Raw genomic sequence first — 23,998 nt, forward strand, 5'->3', positions numbered from 1 at the left:
TTTTAGAAAATTGTTTTCACACAAGTCGTTTGAAACATTAAAGTGGACCCTTTACTTCTCTTTAATATGGACTCTAATACAATAATTTCCCAGACAAGTTTAAATCTATAGGTTAGAGACTCTCATTTAAAATGAGTATAATTATTCAATTGTTGTCCAATTAATCTGCCCAGGTTCGAGATGCGGCCATGAACTGCCTTGTGGAAATATACAGACATGTTGGAGAAAAAGTTCGGATTGACCTTAGCAAAAAAGGACTGCCGCAATCTAGGTAAATCTCTTTTTTTTTTTGTATCCCAAATCGCAGAGTATGTGTACATGAACACCAGAAATCCGAATAATATGATTAAGAAAATACTCTGGATAAGAGTCTACCATGTAAACAGCGATTTTTGATTAATTTAATCCGATTAAGAATCAGAATCGGTTTTATTGCCAAGTGTGCTTCACACACACAAGGAATTTGTTTTGGCTACAGAAGCTTCCAGTGTACATAAAGTGACAAGTGACAACACAAAATAATCTGAAAAAAAAATAAAATAATAATAATAAAAAATGATGAACATTAAACAGATGCGGTTAGTGAAGAAACCTGGATGTTGAGTTGTATGTACAGATTGTATAAATATACAGGTTATAAGGTGCTGTGTACAAGTGCGAATGTAGAAAGTATTGCATTGTATATTGATATAAGGTGCTGTGTACAAGTGTGTATGAGAAAGTATTGCACATATTTATTGCACAGTAGGAGAATATTTAACTGTTCATAAGGTAGATAGCCTGAGGAAAGAAACTTTTCCTGTGTCTGGCTGTTTTTGTGCTCGGTGCTCTGAAGCGCCGACCAGACGGTAACAGTTCGAACAGGTAGTGTGCTGGGTGTGAGGCGTCCAGAGTGATTTTGCGAGCCCTTTTACTCACTCTGGAAGAGTACAGTTCTTGAAGTGTAGGAAGGGTAGTGCCAGTGATTCGTTCAGCAGTCCGGACTATTCGCTGTAGTCTACGGAGGTCAGTTTTGGCAGCTGAGCCGAACCAGACGGTGATTGAAGTGCAGAGGATGGATTGGATGACAGCTGAGTAGAACTGTACAAGCAGCTCCTGTGGCAGGTTGAACTTCCTCAGCTGACGAAGGAAGTACAGTCTCTGCTGGGCTTTCTTCACAATAGAGTCTATATGAGTGTCCCACTTCAGATCCTGAGAGATGGTGGTGCCCAGGAACCTGAATGACTCTACTGCAGCCACAGTGCTGTTCATGATGGTGAGTGGGGGGAGTGCAGGGGGGTTTCTCCTGAAGTCCACTATCATCTCCACTGTTTTGAGCGTGTTCAGCTCCAGGTTGTTGTATCTGCACCATAACGCCAGCCGCTCCACCTCCTGTCTGTATGCAGACTCGTCACCGTTCTGGATGAGGCCGATAACAGTAGTGTCGTCTGCAAACTTAATGAGTTTGATGGAGGGGTCTTTTGCAGTGCAGTCGTTGGTGTACAGGGAGAAGAGCAGTGGAGAAAGAACACATCCCTGGGGGGCACCAGTGCTGATGGTGCGGCTGTCGGATGTGATTTTGCCCATTCTGACTAGCTGTTGTCTATCTGTCAGAAAGCTGGTAATCCATTGACAGACAGAGCTAGGAACAGAGAGCTGGGCCAGTTTGTACTCAAGCAGTGATGGGACGATGGTGTTAAAGGCAGAACTGAAGTCCACAAACAGAATCCTTGCGTAGTTCCCTGGTTTGTCCAGATGTTGTAGGGTATAATGCAGTCCCATGTTGACTGCATCATCCACAGACCGGTTTGCTCTATAGGCGAACTGCAGGGGGTCCAGCAGGGGTCCAGTGATGTCCTTCAGATATGCTAGCACCAGTCTTTCGAATGACTTCATGGCCACAGATGTTAAGGCCACAGGTCTGTAGTCATTGAGTCCTGTGATCTTTGGCTTCTTTGGGATTGGGATGATAGTGGAGCGCTTAAAGCAGGATGGAACTTTGCGCTGTTCCAGTGATCTGTTGAAGATATGGGAGAAAATGGGAGCCAGCTGGTCAGCGCAGGTTCTCAGACAGGCTGGTGAGACACCATCTGGCCCTGGTGCTTTCCTTCTCTTCTGTTTACTGAGGATCTGACGCACATTTTCCTCACTGATCTGAAGAGCAGGGGGGGAGAGGAAGATGGCTGGAGGTGTTGATGGCTGTGTAGGGCGATGGTCCGGGCTGTGTTGATGTGGTGTTGATGGCTGTGTAGGGAGATGGTCCGGGCTGTGTTGATGTGGTATTGATGGCTGTGTAGGGAGATGGTCCGGGCGGGTGTGAGGTGTCTGGTCATAGGTGTCAAACCTACAGTAGAACATATTCAGCTCGTTTGCAATATGTTTATTGCTGTCGATACTGGGGGACGGTGTCTTGTAATTAGTGAAATCTTTTAAGCCTCTCCACACTGATGCAGGGTCGTTAGCTGAAAACTGGTTTTGCAGCTTTTTGGCATAGCTTTTCTTAGCCACACCAATCTCCTTTGTCAATGTGTTCCTGGCCCGATTGTACAGGATCCTGTCACCACTCCTGTAAGCATCCTCTTTGGCCTGACGAAGCTGTCTGAGTTTTGGTGTGAACCATGGTTTATCATTGTTAAATGACAAGTAGGTCCTGGTAGGGATGCATAACTCCTCACAGAAACTGATGTATGATGTTACAGTCTCTGTGAGCTCGTCCAGATCTGTGGCTGCAGCTTCAAAAACATCCCAGTCAGTGCATTCAAAACAGGCTTGTAAGACCTGCTCTGTGTCGTTGGTCCATCTCTTGACAGTCCTTAATACTGGCTTAGTAGTTTTAAGTTTTTGCCTGTAAGTTGGTATAAGATGAACCAGGCAGTGATCGGAGAGTCCTAGAGCTGCTCTGGCGACGGAGCGATATGCATCCTTTATTGTGGTGTAGCAATGGTCCAAAATTTTATTGCCTCTGGTGGGGCATGTAATGTGCTGTTTGAATTTAGGCAGCTCATGTGTGAGTTTTGCCTGATTAAAGTCCCCAAGTATGATAAAAGCAGAGTCCGGGTGTTGTTGTTCTGTCTCTGTGATCAGATCAGCCAGCTGTTGCAGCGCAGTACTCACGTGTGCTTGCGGTGGAATGTAAACACAGACGAGAATGAACGAGGAAAACACTCTTGGTGAATAAAACGGCTTACAGTTAATGAAAAGCACTTCCACATCAGGACAGCACATCTTCTTTAACACAGTTACATCCGTACACCACCTTCTGTTGATGTAAAAGCATGTCCCACCACCGCGCGTTTTGCCCGTTGACTCCGTATCGCGATCTGCTCTGTACAGCTGAAAGTCCGGTAGGTTTAATGCGCTGTCCGGAATGGCTTCGTTTAGCCAGGTTTCCGTGAAACACAGGACAGCAGAGTTGTTAAAGTTCTTGTTTTTGCATGTGAGCAGAAGTAGTTCGTCCATTTTGTTAGGAAGAGAGCGGAGATTCGCCAGGTGAATGCTGGGCAGCGCCGTTCTGAAGCCGCGCTGTCTTAGCCTGACGAGCGCGCCGGCTCGCTTCCCACGCTTGCGCGTCTTGTAGCGTTTCCACAATGCGGCTGCTCCGCCGACTACAATGTTCCGCAAAACGCCACAAAAATCAAAATCCAGTTCTTGATTAGTTGGTGTGCACTGCCGAATGTTCAGCAGCTCGTCCCTGGTGTAACTGATCGTGTTTGACAAACATAAAACAGGACAGACTAACAAAAACAGTGCAAACACTGGAGAGCCCCACGCCGAAGCGGCCATCCGCGGCGCCATCTTGATGAGGTAAACAGAAATCGGATTAAGACATGTGGAGTATGCTGATTTTAGTCGCATTATTGAAGTGCACTACAGATATGTAAACACCTTAATCAAACTATTACCATCGTTTTGTGACAGGATATATGCCATAGACACACAGCTGTTTGACATTATTCTCTGCACCTGAGTCAGTGAAGGACCACAGACACATGCATTTTCCCATATGGCGTGCCGTATCCAATTCCATCAAAACAACACTCTTTCAGCAATTCATACTCTCATCCAATATCTCGTTTGTCACGGGGGGCATGCATGAAATGTTCCTGAATGAAAGTGAAAGTGCCAAACTGCAGTTAAAGTTGACAAATTAAGAATGAAACACTCGAAATTACATGAGGGAATGTGGATAGCGTGATGATACAATGACGTTAATCTATCGAATTATGTGCTATAACATGTAAAACGGTAAGGGGACATTCAAAAAGCAACTCATGTAAACACCTTAATCATATTATTGTTTTGTTCAATAATGCAAAGAAAACTAATCAAATTAGATTATAAATTAAATCGCGTTATAAAATAAATGACACAGTGAACTGTGTGCTGATACTCATGTACTGAACACATGAAAAAAGTGAGGTGTAAAAAAAAAGGCATGGAAATCCCAGACTGCAACTGATATCTCTCATTAGTTAAAAAGTAGCCCTGCCCTTTATCAGTGTAAATGAATATTAGGTGCTTCAGTCCAACAACCACATTACCAAATGATGAAGATGAAACCAGGGTGGATCATTGAATGCAAGATTTCAGCAAGTCTATGATCCTAAACACGGCAAAGGAAACGCTTAGCTGTTATTTCATACAACAAATTTTTCAGATTTGAAAGCCCATCATTGAGTCTAGTTATTTACTTAAGTAAATGTGTGTACATATATATTTATTCAAATGGATTTGCGTTTTAAACCTTAAATAAAAGTTTAAAAGTTATTTTTTATTTCCTGTTTTAGGTTTTTAGTTGCGATACTTCCAAAATCTTTCCGCATGAACCTGCAGATTTTTTTACAAAAAATCTGCACAGAAATAGCAAAAACATCTGCAGATTCTTTGTGGCCCTGCTTATACTACCTTGTAAACATTTTCTTTAATATAAAAACTGCCTTTTAGCTTTGTATTAAGGCAAATAATTTGATTACTGATGTCCATGTGAACGTAGTCACAGACAGCTCTTCTGTTTTTTCTTTGTAAGCATGTGCTGCTATCTGTTCATTTACTTCTACCAGGCGTTGATAAATCTAGACAGATGTTCCCCCCCATTAGTAAGCATTTTAAAACAGAATGAAAACATTATTGAAGCAGTCTGCAATGCTTCTTTTCACTTAAGGGGCTAAAGTGGCTATTCATACAGGTCATTAGGTCTTAATTTCCCTCCGGACCTTGAATCTGCCTTTTAACTTTAACTTAATTTGCTCTTAGCGTCTACATTTATATACTCATCGAACACTGCCTTTCAGCTTAAACCTCCTTACAGCTAGCATTCAGAACCGTGTGCCACTCACAGATGTTTTGCTATGCAAGTTATAGCACAAACTGATTGAAGTTGAGGTCAAGGCGAGGAGGAAGGCACGCCAGCATTTGCTTGTGGTCTGAATTTGGTTGTAACATCTGTTAGGTGTCCCTCCCCCTTAAAATCTGTGCATGTCTCCAGGGAGCTTGCAGGCATCTGTTTCTCTGATCTTCTCAGTGGTTATAGTTTTAAGACTTTGAGGGCAGGCTCAATTGGAACATGCCTGGGGAAAACAGTTTGCTGTGACTTAATGGTGCATTTTGTAGGATTGATCTAGTGGTTGAACTAGGTATTGCAGTCCAAATTCAAAACAATAACAGGAGTGAGCATGCCTGATGATGTAAGCTGCTCAGCTAATGTTTACATTTTTGTAATTCATTCGTTTTCTTTTCAACTTAGTCCTTTTATTAATCAGAGGTCACCACCGCGGAATGAACCGCCTATTTTTGTAATATTTGTATTATTTGCTGTTTAAAAACTACATCATGTGGATTTTTATAACTCTGAATTTGCGTCTCATTTTATAGGCTACTACTGTCCTCTGAGGTATATATTGAGGCAGTCTTCTTGACTGAATTGAAATGCATTGTGTTTTCCGTCAAGGCAACTTCAGGTGCTGAAATATAATTATACAACTTCTTTGTACTTTTTTTGTGAAGAAAAAGTACATACATTTGAGTGTGTAATGAAAGAGTATACAAGATTTGGGACATACTACTACCACATAAATGGATTGTTATGTTGCTTAGTTAGTGCCGTCAATCATCTCGACACATCATCCACATATCTTTCATATTTAATTACCTACCTTATTGGAGATGCAGCAGCAGGTTAATCTGCCATTTGCAAGACTTTCATGCAGAGATATCTCCTCAGATTTTTGGATAATTATACATTCAGATGTCCAAACATTTATTTATATAAGTTTACATTGTTGTTGCAGAAGAAATATAACTGTAATTTAAAATTTCAGTTGGTTAGATATTAATTAATAGTTTCAGTTCAGATCAGTTTTCTTTATTTTTTTCATTCAAAACATCACAATAAATTGTAATGCAGAACGAAATTACGTTGCATCAGACCCAACAAGAACATATAAAAACATCAAACACTATAAAAAAGCTTACATAATAAATAATAAGTGTATAATTTCATAAATATATACACATATAGTTTTATATAAAATATAACCCAATTAAAAAAAATTACAGAAGGGATAAAAATTAATACTTAATAGCTATTGCACAGTTTGTTATAATAGTTATATTAATAATTTGTGCTAGTTTAACTATTTATTGATTTATTATTACATACTAGTTATCAATAATATTTTAGATATGGTATTATTCAAAAGTTTTATAATGACAGGATAAAAATCACGAAACCGCACTGATTTGCTAATTAGGCTTCTGTACCGCCTGCCTGATGGCATGAGCATGAGCAGACTATGCCAGGGTGGGTTGGATCCCTTAAAATGCTATTTGCTCTAGACAGACACCGTTGTTGATACAGTTTCTCAGTTTCTGACTCCAACAAACCTTTCAGCTGACTTTATTATCTTCTTAATTGTGTTCTTGTCAGATACACTGCTATTCTCATATCAAAGGCAGATTCAAATTCATGTTCAACCCGCAATGCGTTGTGCGCGTAAGCCGTTAGAGTGCGGACTGTTCTACACTTTGTATTTCTACGGGAAATAGTAGACCATCCAGGAACCTTTGGCATACTCTTTTCAACATACTACAGTTTGGGACATACTGATTCTATTTTCAGATATTATTTAGTAAGGATAGTATGCGAATTGGGATGCAGCAACACATTTCAACATGCATTTTGGAGTATTACTGACTTTAGCATTGTTTTACAGACAAATAAGTGCATTCGCTTACCATGTTGCCCAAATATCTGCAAACATACTATGCTATTTTTATACTTTTAGAAGAGTCAAAAGCATACACACAACACATTTCCGACACAATGTCAATCCATCAGCTCCTTTGTATCAAATAATTGTCTATGTGTGTGTAATGCAAATCTGCTATGTTTGTACTAGGTCACCAAATCTCATTAATATAATATTTTGGGTTATATTAAACTATTTTAAGCTGATGCTTATTCATTTCCGAGAGCGCCACTCATTAGATTTGATTAGATTAATATCATTTCCGTGCTGCCCTCTCAGTCGGCTTCATGCTCATATGTGCCCGAAATTCTTTGGGTTTAGACCAAATCCAGTTACTATAAATAAAAACCACACAATTAAAATGGCCCTTGGAGGAGATCTGTGACAGAATCAAAACCTCATTGGTTTCTCACTAAAGCCCACGATTAGCTGAAATCAAGCGTGCGCAGCATAGTTTTAATTTTCCAAATGCTCAATATCCATTTTAAGCACGCTGTCAGATTTTAAAGAGCTGATATGTAGTTTGTGGACTGTCATGAGTGTCTCTGTGAAATTCAAATCATCTCAGCTTAATATAGAGGCATGCAGTCAGTTTGCATGGATGAAGTGAATAAAGGAAGAAATCTCTTTTGAACACTGTGTTGCACAGGGGTTTAGCAAGCAACACTTTTTTTACTCCTCTGAAAATGCAGAAAAGCATCTCATTTGCAATTCAAAACCCTGTTGTGAGGCACTTGGTAAAGCAGAAATGTCGGACTTTGCAGGATTAAATGTTTGCATTTGTCAGTCATTGAAAGCAGGGATGCATTCATTTAAAATTAAACCCAAACAGCATGATTGTTGGGAAAAGCAGTGTTAAATATTAATATTACAGAGCTTTAATAACTTGTCTAACTTAAAATTTTATGATTTTTGTCAGCTAGAGTGTGAACTTTGAACTTAAATTTAATCACTTTATTTTTAGTGGCAACATTTAACATAGCAAATTAACGTTTTGAATATTCAATGTGTCACCCAACCTTATTTAGAACCAAAAAATAATTCTTTGCTGTGAGTCAGAGAGGTGGCATCCCGTCCACATTTAAGCATGGCAGAATCTCCCCTCACAGGGTGCTTAAAACATGAGGATGAATCGGCTTTGATGCTCAGGGCTCTTGGGATCTGCACAGACAATCTTCCGAGAGGGATTGAAAGGATGAAGGATTCTCAGAGGGTTTTACAGAAAGAAAACATCCTCATCTCTGTGAATGTGCGCAGTGGGAGTGGTTTTAGGGAGATGTGCTGCATGGTTCAATTTCATATGTGCTCCAAACAGTTTGCTGTCATTTCAGGGTGTTTCCCTCCAAAGTGTTGCTTTATTAAAGAGATTGTATCATATTTTCCCTTGAGATCCATGTAGTGTGTTTATTTCTTCAAATTATAGTATACTACCAACACTTTGTTGTTTAAAGTCAGCATGAATCAGAAGTTAGTCTGCTTAAGCCTGGTTTATACTTGACGTGTTTGCAAGTTCGCTTGAGTCCACGCGGCAAATGTGACGTCATCGTGGTGTTTGTGGAGGTTTGCTTAGGGTGCGCGTGACATGATTTCGGCTGGTGGAGCACACCATTTTTGAGACTCGAGTGAACAGTTCGCACAGCGCCGCATTTGATTTGAGTTGAATATGAATCACTTTGAAGAGATTTGTCTGAAATGGGGACGACTGTACAGACATCTTGATGATCCGTCCATGGGTGATCATAGAGATAACCAGATGGACAATAAGAAAGGAGGAAAGTTTTTGTTAAGTTTAGAAAACTTGAAAGATAAGTTTGTTAAAACCAAAAAGAGTGTCAATTGTGGAGTGGGCTAAATCTATAAAAAATGTCAGTATTTTTTAGTAAGTGTACTTTTTTGGCTTTTATTCTTGCCATAATAAAAAATATAATTGTAAAGCAACCAATGTTCTGTTGTCATTGATATTTAACTTTAATAGGTAGTTTAATAGGTACAACTGTTCGAGATATGAACAAAAGCAAGTGATGCATTAAAGTTCGATTTAAAAAATCTTAAATGTTAACAAAAATCTTTATAATCATTAAAATAAAGTATAAAATAATAAGTATAAAAGTATAAAATAATAAAAATAATTACTTTAAAATTTTTTTAATGATATTATTGATATGATGTAGTTCCGGAAACGTCCTACTTCTCTGTTTATTTGTCTGACTTTACGGTGGGTTTCCCCCTGTCGTTTTGAAGAATATCACAACGTCAAACATGTCATGTATAAAAGCCTCGCCCATTTCGTAAGGTGCGCGTGCAGTCAGCGGAGGTTTGAGACGCGGCAGCGTGTGAAAGTATAAATCAGCCTTTAGATGAAATCCAAATGTACTGTAGGGCGTGGCTTAATTTTGTTGATTAGAAATTGATTGGATCTCTTTTTTTGAACACATCATCAGAAAAAAGAAAAGATGACATTGCAAGTGGAGGGGCAGTTATTTAAAGTAAACTCACCTTTGGTTCTATATCTGTTTGAATAATGCAGATTATGTTCATAACTTTACAGAGATAAACTTGTGATCATAAAATCAGGTATGACATTTCTGCAGTTCGGGAGACGTTTGATACATCAAGCATATTAAAGCTGCTATTAAGATGCATTTTCATCAGTACAATCACAAGTGGACAAAGGAGTCACATTACTGTTTACACTGGGTGTTTAAATGTCTCTTTTGTCCACTTTACACCCCGTTCACACCTGTACTTAGTGTTGTCCACTTGGGATCGGACGTCGAAAGTGCATCTTAATACTAGGTGTGAACAGGGCTCAATGATTTTTCAGTTAATTTCAGTTCAATATGAATGTCACCTTAGTGGGATGGGATTCTCTACTGACCCCAAAAAAGCAAGCCTAAAGCAACAGTGCTAAGGATTTGTCCTGTCACTGAGGTCTTTGTTGAGGATTAGTCCTGTGGGCTCATCTCATCCATGTCCTTTCTGACTGTGTAGGGCTGTTTTGTGGTTGTCCTCAGTGCACTTCAGTCATTTGGCTGGAAATTGGTAAATGATTGTTAACTATTGCATAAGGGAGAGACACTAACATAAGTGTGGATGCAGTTCCTCTAGTGAATTGTTATTAATTAATTAATTTATTTATAATTATTTGTATAATAATAATGTCTTAAAATTATTTATATAGCGCTTTTCTGGACACTCAAAAGCTCTTTACACATTTTTTTGGGAGAATCTCCTCATCCACCATCAATGTCAGTATCGCAATGCTACCTGGTATAGTGATACTTCAGTTGGTATAGTACCGTGACATGTACTTATGGTATCGGGACAACCCTAGTGTTGTGTTTACGATTCCAGCAAGACATTCCAACACGGAACAAACATTTTGGAGAATAACTGACTTTAGCATTGTTTTTCAGATAAACAAGTGTATTCACTTAGCATGTTTCTTTAAATTTCTGCAAACATATGGACCATTGCCCTAATGCAGATTAATAGGGATTTGTATTTAAACATCATGTTGCAGTGTTATGTATTTACTAGTACAAAGAGATAGTTCTTTAATCTAGATTTACACTTACTTAAAGAATTAAAGGAATGTAAATAGACATGAAGTTTATGACGGCATGGATAAATTATTTATAATAAACACTGCAATATTCCAGTTTAAAGAAATATAGGTAACACTTTAGTTTAGGTCACAATTCACGGTATTAACAAACCACTAACTAACTCTACTAGCTTATTATATGTCACCACTAATTAGCTTGGGTTTAGGTTTTGAGTAGAATTAGGGATGCAGAATAGGATCATACTATATAACTACTAACAGTTAATATCGTAATATTAGGGTCGTAATAAGCCAATGGTTTAAAGCGTGAATTGAGACCTAAACTAAAGTGTTACCTAAATATATAATACAGATGCCATTGGTTACTGGAAACAATGATTTTGTTCCGTGAACAGTGTAGGGGATTTAAAAACAAAAATATATATTCCCTGGGTTGCAATCTGCATTACAAATTAAGCCTGTGAAAAGACTCATGGAATTGAAAGGTGTCAAGCAGTTGTACCATTTAAAATCATTATCTCCATGCAAACCTTTATAGTGGAACAATCGGGGCTGCCATACTAAAGGGACATTCCAGGGACATTAAAACATTATGGTTTTAAAGTGCTCAAACGTTGGAGCAACAGTTGAAACGACCCTTCACTATGGCGGTCATGATTGTTCTCACTCTCACGTGCATTTTGTAGGTAGAATAATCTCAACTCGGATGCATGGATGACCTCCGTTTTGAATGGCTAACCTCTACACACGCAATACACTTCAGGATCTGCTGGTTTGCTGTGAGGACAAATGTAGTTGGTGTAAAGCCTGCATGACACTGATAGGATCACAAAATCACCCATGCTGAAATGTTGAAACATCAACTGTTACATCATGGCCAGTCTCACCCAACCAGACTTCTTGCTAAAAGCAAAACGTCTGGATCTCATTGTAGCTTGTTCTGGCTTTGAACGAACTGCCCCTTTAGGCTGTTTGACCAACATGTGAAGCCACCAGCTACCCTTTTCTCTGTTGTGTTCATATTTTTGGAGTTTACATCATCATGCCATGTATTTCCCTAGCTAATTGTCCAAGAATTTCCAAAGTAGTAGTGTAGTGTAGTCAGGAGGTTCCGCGAGACTGAAGGGAGTGACTGAATGAAAGGTATTTCCATTTCATAGACATTTACCCTGGTTGCTGAGAGCGTTTCCTGTTAGATTTGCAACACCTGTTTCTAAGGATTGTGTTTTGTACACTGAGGCTCATGTTGGAAAAATTACATTTCCAGGAGTTACTCTTCTGAAGGACTAGTTATTGTTTTTCTTTGACTGACCAATCTTTAACTACTTTTTTTACAGGTTGAATGTAATTTTCAGCAGATTTGATGAAGTCCAAAGATCTGGAAACATGATCCTCTCTTCAGGTTCAGGTAAGAGCTATATTTATAATGAAATTCCAAGAATTTAGTTTCTCAAGCTTGCTTTTTTTATCATTACCCTCACACAAAAGATGATGTTTGATGTTTGTTTAAACTGCTTATTTAAAGTGAGCTGAAACAACACAAGTCTTGTTTTTTTGGGCATCAAGGAGGAACTTAATTGTTTTATCTTCATTCCACTTAAACTAAAACGTTAACTTAATTCCTTCATGTTGTCCCAACACAAATCGATTATGTGGAACCCAGCATTTTTACAGTGCTTTTTAAAAAAATGTTTACCCTTACTGTGTTCCATAAGTTATTTCTAATTCTCATGTCATTTCTAATTGGATCAAAAGTTTTCTTTTTTAATCTATAAACAGTGTTTTGGAAATATATTTATAAGAAATGAACAAGGGCTACACGATATTGGAAAACTCTGATATTGCGATATTTTGTGTTTCTGCGATTTTATATATTACAATATCTATACAATTTCACCAGATGGCTCAAATAGCTCTATATGGGAATCATTTATTCATTTTAGATTGATTGGGGTAATTCTGTAGGGGAGTGAATGATGCTTGAAGTGTAATAAACAAATTACAAGCATATATAAATACAATAGCAAAAATAAATATAACTGCAAGCAGCAATAATGGGGCCAAGCACTTAAGAGGCAGAATAACCAAAGCAGTCCAGAGGCAGAATGAGAAAAGCAGTCCAGAGGCAGAATAAGCAGAGACTCTTATCACGCGATAAATATCTCCGCTAATCTATTCTCAAAGTTGAGTTGGGAGCTGGGTCTATTCTACACAAGCTATGATGACTTTCACATTGATATTTTAGCGCGAATGTATACCTGACCGGTGAGCCGTCTGACAAAAAAGTACCCTTCTGAATCAAATCAGCAGGATGCCTGACTTTAGCTGCAGTTCGGCAGTTTCACTTTAACTCATGAATATTTCATTCATAAAACTTTTTGAGCACTTTCAGAGCATGGTGTTGAAGATGCATACCAATTTTTGTGGTGGTTTGGTGAAAGTGTTCATGAGATATAAGCAAAATAGCTGTTTTTCATATTCTCAATGAAACTGTGCTCGCGATCTCAGATCATAGTTGTCATAACACACAGCAAGTTTGGTGAGAATAGAGTCATTCGTTGCCAAGATATAGCCTCGAGGATGATTTTGCGTGCTTTTTGACTAATTGAATTTCACGTTATTCGACCACGATTTAAGTAATCATCTTGAATTCCGTAACTTTTTGCCACCATGGTCTAAAGATGATTCGAGCCGATTTTGGTGAAAATTGGACGAACCGTCTAGGACGAGTTCCAAAAAGTAGGCTTTACAAACAATTAAAAATAGAAAAAACTAAACCTCACGATTTTTGAAATTTGGTGTCAAATTGAATTGCCATAACCCAAGGATTCAGAGAAACTTTAGATTTTTTGAATTTTGATTCTGTGGTCTACGGTTCTAGTATTTCAAAATTGCGAATTTTGACAAGTGGTGGCGCTAGAGAGTTTGAGTTAGACGGTCCAAATTTGCTGTAGTTAATAAGGAGGTTGTCCTCTGCCAGTGTGCCAAATTTTATAACTTTCGAGCGAACTCCTATATAGGCTGCCATTCAAATCGCGACGGAATAATAATAATAATAATAATAATAGGAACCAGAACAAACACAATAAGTGCCTTCGCTGCTTAGCCCCTAAAAACTAGGGTGATGCGGTGGCACAATGGGTAGCACGATTGCCTCACAGCAAGAAGGTCGCTGGTTCTAGCCTCGGCTGTGTCAGTTGGCAATTCTGTGTGGAGTTTGCATGTTCTCCCTGTGTTCGCGTTGGTTTCCTCCTGGTGCTCCAGTTTTTCCCACAAGTCCAAAGACATGGTGTAGGTGAATTGGGTATGCTAAAATTGATCGAAGTGTGTGTGAGAATGAGTGTGTATGAGTGTATCCTAGTGATGGGTTGAAGCTGGAAGGGCATCTGCTGCGTAAAACGTATGCTGGATAAGATGGCGGTTCATTCTGCTGTGGCGACCACAAATTAATAAAGGGACTAAGCCAAAAAGAAAATGAATGAATGAATATAAAAACTATACAGTGCTTTATGGTTTTCAGGGTAGTCAAATTGTATTCAGCTACAGGTATTGGAAAAATCAAATACAAAGTATTTGCTGTTTAATTAGTTCAATGAAATTATTTTTTTATCGAAGTTACAAATGGTTAAATTTCATGTTCCAGAATACTCTCTTAGGGGTTAAAATGTGCAAATTATAAACTTTTACTCTGTTATGGTTAAACACTGCAGAAACACAAGTCTTATGTATTTTGAACTGTGTGGCTATTTAAATCTGGGTGAGAATTACAGGAGGGTTCGGGGGTCTGACCCCATTAATTAACGCTTGATCCCCCTCTGAAGGACATCAAAACAAAATGTATGAGGGGGTCTGCCCTAAAATAGTTTGCTCTGATCTGTATCTTAAATAATATTAATAATTAAAATAATAGATAACTTCAATATACATTTTACCACCCCTATAATGGTTCATACCATTGTGAATGCATGTTTGCACCAAAAATATTAATTCATCGGTTTGAAACCGGCAAATCAAGAGCACCAACAGACAGTGTGAGTGTTCACAAAACATGTTTCTTTCAAAAAAGGTGGTTTTAGGTGTCTGTAAAACTAGATGCATAGTTTGTATTTTATTATACACTGGCTCGCACATGGAAGTTAAACAGTAAAATAAAAAATATGTGCAGTCTTGCATGGTCATCCATTAATAGGTGCAGGAAAGCAAACCTGTCACCATTTATTTAATATCACAAATGTCATTGAGAACCACTCAATATCGTGATCGTCAATGTGTATGTGTATATATATATATATATATATATATATATATATATATATATATATATATATATATATATATATATATATATATATATATATATATATATATATATATATTATCCAAACTATATAGGCCCAACTCAACACAGCAAATTCTGTGATGTGACTATTGCGGATGCACGCATTGTGATATCGATGCTGAAACGATATATTGTGTAGCCCTAACAATAACATTTCTCACCATCTTTAGTGTTTTTTCTTGAACTGGGCTCATCTCAGTGCATTTTGGGAAGGATACATGTGATGCTACTTTAATACATATTAACAGCCATCAGTGCCATATAATGCTGTCTTTATTATTAATTATAACATATCATCAACTCTCACACCCTTTAAGGTATTTTTGAACAACAAAAAAACTCTACAGTATGATGAGTATAATACTTGCGTGAACTATATGAAATACTATGTAATTGGAAGAATATATTTGCTGTTTAATTGACTATATTGATTTGATCAGATGCACTAGATGATAGCTCAATGCTTTTTTTCATCATACTTTATGAAGAAGACTGTTGCAGATCTAAAAGTATTAGAGGGTGGTATGAAGCATCTTTGTTTTAAAGACAGAACGAGGAGGTTTGATTCCTTTCTGCTTCCCCTCCTCCCCCTTGTCTCCCCTCCAGCCCGTAGCACAACATACTACAGGATTTGTACTCGTTTTGCATTTCAGTGGGTGGTTGAAAACAGCATCTGGGGTATAAGGATACTTTTGTGGTTTCACTGAAATTTCAAATGTATGTTCATTGGGTTGATCATTTCTATAGGTCTTAGTTTTCTTTGCAGAACTATATATCTGTCAGTAAAATCAGAGGAAAATATCAATCTGTCCTTATTTTAAGGATAGGGGTTGACTTTAAAATTACATTTGGAAGGGAGAATAAAAGAGAGCAATACTCTTTATGTTGTGTGCTGTAGTGCTTTGAGAAATGTTTAAATCAAAGGGACTCGCTTTGTCACCTTTAAGAGTTTTGATCTATTTAATGTCACACTGATTTTGAAATTGAAAAGCTTTGATGTATCCTTGGTTCACGTTGCTGCATATAAAGGATTTGAAGTGTGAGAGTTTTACCAATGAAGACTTGTGGTTCATGCATGCTTTTGGCCGAGACTGATTTGGATACACTGTGGTGAAGAAGCTTTAATCAGAGGTGTACATGTAATGCTTTCTGTCTGGTTACTGTTTTTATTTTCTCTGTAAATTGTTTGATTATTATTCATTTATTCATTTTCTAATAATCAGGGGTTGCCACAGCGGAATGAACCAACAACTTATGTCATATGTTTTACGCAGCGGGTGCCCTTCTGCAACCCAACACTGGAAACACCCATATACTCCTGCATTCACACTCATACACTACGGCCAATTTAGTTTATTCAATTCACCTATACCACATGTCTTTGAACTGTGGTGGAAACCGGAGCACCTGAAGGAAACCCACGCCAACACGGGGAGAACATGCAAACTCCACACAGAAATGCCAACTGACCTAGCCAGGACTCAAACCAGCGACCTTCTTGCTGTGAGGCTATCGTGCTATCCACTGAGTTAATTGTCTATTAAAATCAAACAAAACGAAAACTAATTTAAATGAATGATTAAATAGCACTGACATATTTCTGCTGGATACAGCTCTTTATTATTAATAGCATTATATAATACAAAATAACTTTCAATTGCACCGCTAATATGTTTTGCAAATCTTTTGGGTGAAGGCCAGAATATCTAGAGTGTCTTTCCTGTGCACTGATTCTAATTTTAGCAAGGAAGATGTATCAAGTCTAGAAAAAAGACTCAAAACTGGACCAAGGACAAGCAAACAGCCCTGCGTTCAGTCTTACAGGGGAAATGCTTCCTAAATCCTTTATTTAAAATAGTTGGGTGGCTTTTGTCTATGGTGAAGTCACAAGACCACAGCAGCAGGAAGGGAAAGAGAGGGAGAGGCGGAGAGCCGAGAGAGAGGCACTGTAAAAAAAAAAAGCTACAGCTTTGTTATATTTGCGGTCTCTGTGTGAATTGAAGAGGCGCTTGCTCTATGACAACCGGAGAAGGTAAGGGCTGGAATGGAATGGCGGCGTTAATGTCAGGGACAAATAAAAGCAGCCTTAAACCTCCAGCTGCTGTTCTGCCAAGGGGACGGCATGTTTGTTTGTGTTTTCGTGTTTACAGATGATAGCGCTTCTGAGATGTAAAAATTCCTGTGATTTGGTGGTTATTACGGTCTCTTCGGCTAGATTTCGGAGCATTTTTGACACAGAGTGTATGCATTGATCACATTGTCGTGGATTCAGATGTGCATAAACTAGACTTCAGGTATTTAAAGAATGTTCAAGACATCTTGTTCCTAAATTAGTTTATTCTTATTTATTTCTGCAGCCTGGTACAATTTGTCTCGGTTTTTTGATGCATCGTATTCACCCAATATAACTGCATTACAAACGTGAATTTACTCATTTTGACTGATCAAATCATTTACAAGTGATTTGTTCTTTTTATGTTGGCATCAAATCGATGCCTATAGCTGCCTTGTGTCTTATGATTTTTATATTTGTCTCACAGCATGAATGTCGCATTTGTACCTACAAAAATAGCCCAAATGCCTGTTTGTTTGAGGTTAACATTATAATTCCCTCTTTGTGGCTTTAGCCAAAAGAGTACAACCATTGCAAAATAAGAAATATGATTTGTTATGCTAATTTAAAACCAATTTAACTACAGGATCATTTATAGCGAGAAACTGATTTCATGTGTACGTCAAATAAAGTGCTCAGCAGGTTGTTTTGAAGCCGAATCCACACACAGCGTTTCCTTGGCTTGCTTTAATACCAACTGACAGCATGTTTCCTTTCGCCTGTGAATCCATAGTGATGGATGAGGACTCGCATGGCATAATCCTTCATTCATTCACCTTTAGCAAAGTACCCTGCTCTGACTATTTGTGCTCACTTTATTGGCATTGTCCACAAATTCTTAACATAGCGCTGCCGGGAACAGGTGTATGATACACACATGCCTCTGTGTAGCGGTGCTTTCTAAGACAACTTTTTTATATAATACTGATCAGAAACATGTAGATGATTGATCAATGGTTTGAGATCACTGTATATGCTTTTAAAATGCGTAATGCGATTGATATTGACTGCAGTTTGAGGGTGAGATTAATGGATCAGGGCATTTGTATTTGTGCGTGAGTTCGTGTCCTACAGCACTGTTATGTAAACATGTCACTAGGGCTCTGAGCTTTTCATGCCGACATACTCAAAGTCATCCCAACATGTTATGCTGTATCATCGTCTCCGTCCAATCAGCAGCTAAAAAAAAAGTTGTCACTTCGTACAGTGACGGAGAATGGATTTCTTTTGTCGAGTGTTTTCACAGATCTGTAAGCACGCCATGTTTTCGCGGTAAACAAATGACATTGTTTAAGGATTAAGACATAGTTTGTCTTCAGTCTCATGTGGAAAGGTCTGATTTAGAAGCAGGGGAAGCACTGTGTTTAAAGCTGGCAGGTCATGCAGAAAAGATGATATCCTTGTTACCCGTTCAAGCCAAAATGACACATTTCTCTATCTCAATACTTCAGTGGCAGGAGATTAAGGGCCATTCCTGGGGTTTGTCCATGTGAAAGGACATTACTCACTTCTGAGTGTAGCGCGAGTAAATGGTGTTTCCATCTCACCACCTTCCTGCTGAATTAATCAGTATTTTGTGCTTCATTTTAGCTCTGAGGAGAGTTTTTGAGAGTGATTTACTGTGGGTTTCTTTAGCTTACTGAAATGTAAATCATCCGGATGCACAGTTTCACATATTATCAGAACTGTTACCGAGAAATATAGGCTATAGATAAATGGTGACAGTAGCTATGTTTCCATGAAATAATGTGAATTATGCGCAAAACTGCAATATCGAATAAAACATTTGCGAATAAAGCGTCGTTTTCATTTAATCAGTGTGAACAAAAGAGAACAAAATCATCACTTTATGATAAACTGGTGCCAAATATCAAAAAGGTTTTTTTTTATATAATAAATTAATCTTGCCTCATAAGATGAAACACAATGAACACACGGTGGCTTTTTGAGACGTGAAAAGCTCTTTGGAAGCTCTAGACCCAACCGAGGTTATGATAGTTTTGAATTTTTCATTAGTTTTAGTTTTTATTTCGTTTTGACTTTTTGTTTTCGAATTCAGTTAGTTTTACTCCGTTTTTAGAGGGAGATTTACAAGTTTTTAATTGTTTTTATATTTTGAAAGTACGTAGTTTAAGGTTAGTTATTAGTTTCTGTATCAGTTTTAGTTATTTTTTTATGAATTAGAATATTTTTTGGTGCAAGATACAAAATCATCAGAATATTGTATAATAACTTAACCAAAGATATATTTTTGAAACCTGTAATCAGAGGACACATGAACACTACCATCTACTCATCCTCAAATAGCAGGCCTAAGTACCGTTTAATTTGTGTGCAAGGCTGCTTCTGGGGTTAAATACACAGTAGTTATGGAAAGTTCAAATCTTTTCGATGAACCGGATCTTTTGTGACTATCCTCCCATGTTTGGACTCAACATATCAAAAATATGTAGTCAGCAATCATAATTTCAGCCAGTTAAAACATCAGCATGAACTGAAAAGTTTCTTACAATGAATTAACATTAAGTTTTTCAACCCAACTGAAGCATGATTACTTATTTAAATTCCATTAAGACTTTTTGTTGTGAAATAAACTTACATTTTGCCAAATCCTCTCGTTTATGCCCTTGGTTTACCCGCGCTGCAGTTGTACTGTTGGTGTTTGCTTCACTGAATCACACAAGTGCATTATTATGACTTCACCCGTTCTCAAATCCGATCTTTGTGTACAGTTCTAATAACCAAATAACTTGGAAAATTGGTTTATTTCGAGTCAGAGGGCATATCAGGCATGTTAAAAAGTAAGTCTTTGTAGATAAGTGCTTACTGAAGACGTGAATCATTTCAAATTATTCGGTTCCATTTGGTAAACTAGTTCAACCGGCTCACTTACAACATCCGATTAAAACGAATAATCTGTTCACGAACAGGATCACTAATACGGAAATAAAAAAACATTTTTGGACACAAATGTGTTGAATGAATACTTTTAAGTGTCTGCTCGGGTCGTGTTTAATGCTGTCACTGTGCTGCTATCATGTCCAGCTGTTCTTGCCACGGGAGCAACAGCAAGGACTGACTGGAGGAGGACCGGCTTGATCTGGCCAATGGCAGCGGGATTACAGACTCCGATGTGCCATATGGCTCAAACACCTGGTGTAAAACTGACATCACAAAGTAAATAGATTTACTTTTAAAAGGTGTATGTATTAAATACATTTACTAAGACGAAAACGAAGGATCCTTTTCCTATAATTTTAGTTAGTTTTGTATGTACACAATACAGTTTTAGTTAGTTCTAGTTTAAAAAAAAAAAAAAAACTCTCGTTTTTATTTTTATTTCAGTTAACGAAAATGATTTTCAATTTTAGTTTTGTTTTTGCGTTAATTTTCGTTAACTATAATAACCTCGTTCCCAACCCTGTTCCTGAAGGCACACCAACAGTACACATTTTCAACCTCTTCCTAATCAAACATACCTGAATCAACTCATGAAAACATTAGAAGAGACTCCAAAACCTGAAATGAATTGTTCAAATGAGGAGTTCCCTCCAGGAACAGGGTTGGGAAACACTGCTCTAGACAGCTCAAGACAGTTCTGGCAGGTCATAACATTGAACCACTTTGATGACAGACTTTGGCTAAAGCTTTTTAGAATGACCAAAACAATATTTCAGATGATATGCAATGTAGTGGTCCACTGATTTGTCCATTAATGCCATTTCATTGCACCCATTTTTGTCATCAAGTGATCTGTTTAAACAAAAATACCCATGCTGGACTTTATTCTGTAAATGTGTTTCCATCATATTTTATGCATGTTTTCTTATTGGAAAATTTTTTATCCTACTTAGTTGTCCAAACTTTATGCACATTTTGTCATTTCAGTTAAGCTTGTTTTATGTGACCCTACAGTATATACCCAGTTAACCAATACAGCATTCAGAGGGCTCGTATATGTCTTTCTAAGACCTCAAAATGTGCCATAACGGTATGCAATGCTTATTCACTAAATGTGATCAAGAGAAATATAATGTTAATATAATATTATTGTTTGATTGAAATGAAATGTTCATTTTGGAGTAAATGATGACAAAATGTTAAATGAATTCTCTTCATTGGAAGTTGATTGAATAGAGGCAGATCTAAATGCAAGCTTCCATTTGATTGTAGGGAAGCATAATAAACAGTGTCTGGCATTTCACTACAAGTTAAAACAATTTTATTTAAATATCACAACAAATACATCTACGGCTGAGTAGTTCACAGTAAAGGTTATTGCACACTGAATTCGAAATTTTCGTCTTAAATTTTCGCACGTTAAAAATTAAGTTTGACCTCATGTTGTGTGATTCATATTGACACACTGCCTCCGAAACTTTTGTCCGTCATTAAAAAATTCGAACTGGGTTTGATTTATTATTTTATTTAATTTTGAATACATTTATTTTTATGTATTCTTCTTTTCACTTTTCGCATCCGAAAAAGCACTTTGAGAGGTGTTTTGACAGCTCAGAGCCACCGTACAAGCAAAATCTAAATACAGAATGCCATCATTTGAGCTACAGATAACTTGATGACAAACAGTGCAGAATATAAAGCCTGAATGTGGTGGACAGTTGAGAACCCCTGTGTAGGATTTATTGACTGGCGCACCTCTATCCTGCTGCGGTTTGGTCTGTGTGTCCATACATTTGACATACTGCCCTTAGACATTATAATAAAAAAAGCATGGTCCGCTTTTGGTCCATTGCTTCGACACGTCAACACGGCCACCATCTATTATAATGTCTATAGGTACTGCCAGTGTCTGTTGTGGATTTGTTTATGTACGTGAATGTGTGAAGTATCGCAAGCAATGTATCAAAATTTCACTGATTTCCTGAAACAAACTTTGCATTTGGAGATAATCGTAGCGCAGCTCTTTGATAAGGAGAACTCCCCTTCCTCTCTATGTAGGCTATTATTAAATGAACACAATACGTATCTTATTGCTCTTTCTTTTTCTACATTGGAGAATAGAGAGGAGAACAAAGTATCACTGTTTGAACTGACTTCAAAATGTTTTTGTTTTTTTGTAATGGATTGATTAACCTTTAGATCAATATGTATATGAAAGATACATTTCCATTTAATGCAGATTTTAAAATGTATTACGTGTACGTGTGTGTCTGTGTGTGTTGGGGCAAAGTTGTCAGAACCAGTTCTGGTAGGTTACGGCTAAGTCTGTCATATTATTTTATTTGACAAGTTGCCACTTTAATCTTCAAGTCCCTTTCACAATCTTAAGGCTGTATAAACCTGGAAAAGTCTAATTCAGATTAGCTATTTTTGCTCCAAGTGAGATGCAGCTATTCAGATGAATAAGAGCTCGCTGTTGGGTTGATTTGCACAGCAGTTTTATGTTGCACCATTTAATTTTATAGGCTGATTTATGCGAGCTATGGAGCCTATTGTTGAGTCGGTGGTGGCTTGCTTCGGTTGGATCTCAAGTCAGAGCAAATTGTTATTAAGTGAAATGAAACATCGAACTCGCTGCTCAAGCTTTGGCTAAAATTGATACTTTGATATCAGAGGATCTTGAATGATGCCTTTGTGACTGTCAATAGCTCTCTGCCCACATGCTTTCTTATGAAAGATGTCTTTTGAGGGCATGACGGCCCTGTCTTTGGGTGTTTTACACACACATACACAAGTTCTGTTGTCCCCGCTACCCACCAATGACACTGGGCTGTATTTTTGAGCAGTCAGCATACTTCGCAGCAGACATTCCAGCGGGTTTAATTAGAGCGGACTGCATCTGCGTTCCTCCACCCACAGTCATTCTCTCTGAACAACCTATTTCAGGGAAATGCTGAGAAACAACCCCCAACCTGGTGTTTCCTTTGAACACAACCTTTGCACTCTGAACCATCAGCCAAATGTTTGAATATTTTAAATTGTTGAAAGATTTTGAGCCGTTTGGCTTAAGATACTAAAAAAAGGAAAGATTAGACAAGCAAAATTCTTAAATTCATGTTCATAAAATTTTTTATTTAAATATTTTTGCTTTTAAAAATGATGTCTTATATGCTCATCGACTGCTATGCAGTGCATTCCTGAAATTAAGAATATTCTTTTTCTTTATATCACTCTTTTGTGTTTGCTTGTGTCTTTTCATAATACCATAATACAAGCTTTCTACTTGAGTATTAGTAGTCACTGTGCAATACTTTGATTTGCATGTGAACTCTTTGCAATACTGAGATTAGGACTGCACAATATATCTTTTCAACATTGATACCGCAATGTGCACATCCACATTTTAACCACAATAGGGTGAAGGTGTATCATTTGGATGTGTTTTTAAGGCCTGTGACAGTGTTGGCATTTCAAAAGAGTTTAAAGCATTTGGGCACAAGAAATTTTGATATTTGGAGGTGTAAGAATGATTAAGTCTATTTAATTTTTCTTATGATGAAGACTATGAAGTGTTATTTTACATTTGTACTCTAAGGCTTGAAGCTTATGCTGCTATTCTGAACCAATAATCGGAAACAGAAAGCAGTTGAAGGATGGCGTGTTTAAATGAATTGTTTTACTGACTCCATTAAAATTGTCATAATTGATAAAGAGAAAAAATATCAACGCCTTAAAGAAGGCAAAGTTGTTTATTAAGTTACGTTTAAATTTACAGACAGTAGAATGAAACAAACTAACATACTGTATAAAGTAATTAGCTGTAACATGTGCACTGCTGAGCAACAGAGACA

General features: G+C 37.6%; 1 protein-coding gene across 3 annotated transcripts in view; it reads left to right on the forward strand.

Annotated features, from left to right (window-relative positions):
* The window catches only part of clasp1a (cytoplasmic linker associated protein 1a), a 130,976-nt gene that overhangs the window by 43,198 nt on the left and 63,780 nt on the right, over positions 1 to 23,998 (forward strand). For all 3 annotated transcript variants that reach the window (XM_056465662.1, XM_056465664.1, XM_056465665.1), the window contains exons 7-8: positions 174 to 271; positions 12,132 to 12,202. In XM_056465662.1, coding sequence (XP_056321637.1) covers positions 174 to 271; positions 12,132 to 12,202 — 169 coding nt within the window. The remainder of the gene's footprint in view (positions 1 to 173; positions 272 to 12,131; positions 12,203 to 23,998) is intronic.

This window comes from Danio aesculapii, chromosome 9 (assembly GCF_903798145.1).
Source record: "Danio aesculapii chromosome 9, fDanAes4.1, whole genome shotgun sequence".
Taxonomy (NCBI): domain Eukaryota; kingdom Metazoa; phylum Chordata; class Actinopteri; order Cypriniformes; family Danionidae; genus Danio; species Danio aesculapii.